Source organism: Ranitomeya variabilis, chromosome 3 (assembly GCF_051348905.1).
Source record: "Ranitomeya variabilis isolate aRanVar5 chromosome 3, aRanVar5.hap1, whole genome shotgun sequence".
In the NCBI taxonomy this organism is placed as follows: domain Eukaryota; kingdom Metazoa; phylum Chordata; class Amphibia; order Anura; family Dendrobatidae; genus Ranitomeya; species Ranitomeya variabilis.
In genome coordinates, this window is record NC_135234.1 from 12,191,772 (window position 1) to 12,194,335 (window position 2,564).

Below are 2,564 nucleotides of genomic sequence, written 5' to 3' on the forward strand. Positions count from 1 at the left end.
CCCTAGTGGTGACTGCAGACAGGATCTTATCATGTATCTCTGTATACAGGGAGCTCCCCCTAGTGGTGGCTGCAGACAGGATCTTATCATGTATCTCTGTATACAGGGAGCTTCCCCTAGTGGTGGCTGCAGACAGGATCTTATCATGTATCTCTGTATACAGGGAGCTCCCCCTAGTGGTGACTGCAGACAGGATCTTATCATGTATCTCTGTATATAGGGAGCTCCCCCTAGTGGTGGCTGCAGACAGAATCTTATCATGTATCTCTGTATACAGGGAGCTCCCCCTAGTGGTGGCTGCAGACAGGATCTTATCATGTATCTCTGTATACAGGGAGCTCCCCCTAGTGGTGACTGCAGACAGGACATTCTCATGTATCTCTGTATACAGGGAGCTCCCCCTAGTGGTGACTGCAGACAGGATCTTATCACGTATTTGTGTACAGGGAGCTCCCCCTAGTGGTGACTACCAGAATCTCTTCATTTAATATTCAAGATTTGGAGCTCAGTAGCAAAATTCTGGGGGTGAAATACGCTGACTCTGGGTCTTTTTCTATAGAAGTGAATGGCGACGTGACTGCACATCCTACTCTAAAATTAAAGTTTATGTAAGTTATTGAGTAGCTGCAGTGCGGACCCCTTTACTTTCCCTCTTATATGATTTATGTGCCATAAAGCTGAAGCTCAATAAACCCCATTTCAGAAATTAGAGAATCAATTTAGGTTAGGAAAAGGAAATCCGGGTTTAAGGACAGGCAGTCACTTAAATTTTTTTTCCTTTTTAAAACGTGCGGTCTGCTATTAAAGGGGTTGTCCTGCGCACACTAAGCACCCCTCCTCCACACACAAACTGTCCTGCTACCGGATTGGTGATAACTTAGTTTATTGTGCAGCAAAACCTGTGAAATGAAACTGGGGACCGCGAAAATAATACTGGGGACCGGCGAAAGTAATACTGGGGACCGGCGAAGTGATACGGGGCCCAATGTAACATTAGATGAGGCACGTGTTCCTCTCCCACCCTCCATGGCTTCCGGGGAGCTGAGCTTTAGGCTCCTGATCCCGTCTCCAGAGCCTCCGAGAACCTTCCCTACAGCAGCCGATATCTCAGCTTCCGGAACCATTGTGCGACATCAGATGCAGCTTGTACGCTGCCTGACACTTTGCGGACCCCCTCCCATTCCCCAGCAGTGTGCCGGACCCCCCCTGTCTCTCATAATGGGGGCCATAGACCCCGGCACAGAACAATCACTATCACATGTGGGGAAGAGACGTCACTACAGCTACAATCTAGGTGTCAATGGCGGGTGAGACCCTGCGCAGCGTCCTCATCACACTCTACTTCTCCGCTTCGCTCCGGAGACGCGCCTTCTTCTCCAGGTTCAGCTTGGCCAACGTCTCCTGTTGCCGCGCGGCCTGAGAAGAGAGAAGAAGAAACCCAGGAGGAGTCAGCAGTGTTCACGGCTGGGGTCTTCTTCCAAAATCCAGAAACTCCTTATTTTTCCTTCCCTAAATCTGGATGACCCTGGCTTACTTTGGGACGAGTTGTAATTTTCAATAACGTCGCTCTCTTTAAAAAAAAAATAAATATATATGCATAACACCCCCCCCCCCCCCTACCACATTTCCGCCATTTTTCTTAATTTTGCTTTAATCGGGAAATGTTCGTTTTGTAATAAAAATGTCCCGAGCGCAGGATTCTCTCGCTCTACTGGAATCCGGTGAATCCATTTTTGTGGTTTTTTAAAATATTTACTAATTAAAAAAAAAATTCAGAAATTGGTTAAAAAAAACCCACTTTACTCCTTAGTTGTTGGAGCCTCGTCCGGTTTCGTTTTTTGCGCTCGGAGCCGCAGGTTTCATAGACGCCATTGTGGGGGGGGGGGGGGGGCGCACCATTATTTTTTATTCCCTTTCTTTTTTTAAAGTGGAAAACAAATAAAAACACAGTTTGGGTGTTTTCATTCTTTACAGGTAATTTTATATTTTCACAGACTGGAGTTTTACAGACTCGGTGATACATATCTGGGGATTTGTATTTCTATTTTTCAGATTGGGAAAATTAGAAAGATTTGAACTTAAGAATAATTTAAAAAATTGCACATAACTTTTTTCTTCCCCCAAAAACTTAATTTTTAATATCCCTTTTCTTTAACCCCCTGATGGCTGTGACCTGTAGACGGCCGATAGCTCGCGCTTCCATAATAGCCCAATTTATTGCATTAGAGTTCAGCTCTGAAGCTCCAGGGGCGGCAGGAGCACAGAGAGGACGGTGATGGGGATTTAGGGGGACCCTGGCTACAGGATTACCCATCTGCACCCCACCATTAGACAGTGGTGGTACGGCGGGAGATGGCGTCAGAACAGAAGCCGGGGCTGATCAGAGCCTTTTAAATGCTGCAGACAGAGGCATCTAAGTGGTTGACAGCAGCGACTGCTGCCCTGCTGTCAGCGCTCCGCACACCGGTCACCGACATACAATGTCCCATGTCAGGAAGGGGGTCAAATAAATAAACATATATACATAGATTTGGTACTGCCACAATTGTAACAAGTCAGGGATT

The 2,564-nt window shown here is 46.6% G+C and overlaps 1 protein-coding gene across 1 annotated transcript in view; it reads right to left on the minus strand.

Annotated features, from left to right (window-relative positions):
* Window positions 1-511: 511 nt before the first annotated feature.
* Window positions 512-2,564, minus strand: part of LOC143817880 (protein FAM162A-like) — a 13,557-nt gene continuing 11,504 nt past the window's right edge. The window contains exon 5 of the mRNA XM_077299352.1: window positions 512-1,416. Within this exon, the coding sequence (XP_077155467.1) occupies window positions 1,339-1,416 (78 nt within the window). The 3' untranslated portion in view covers window positions 512-1,338. The remainder of the gene's footprint in view (window positions 1,417-2,564) is intronic.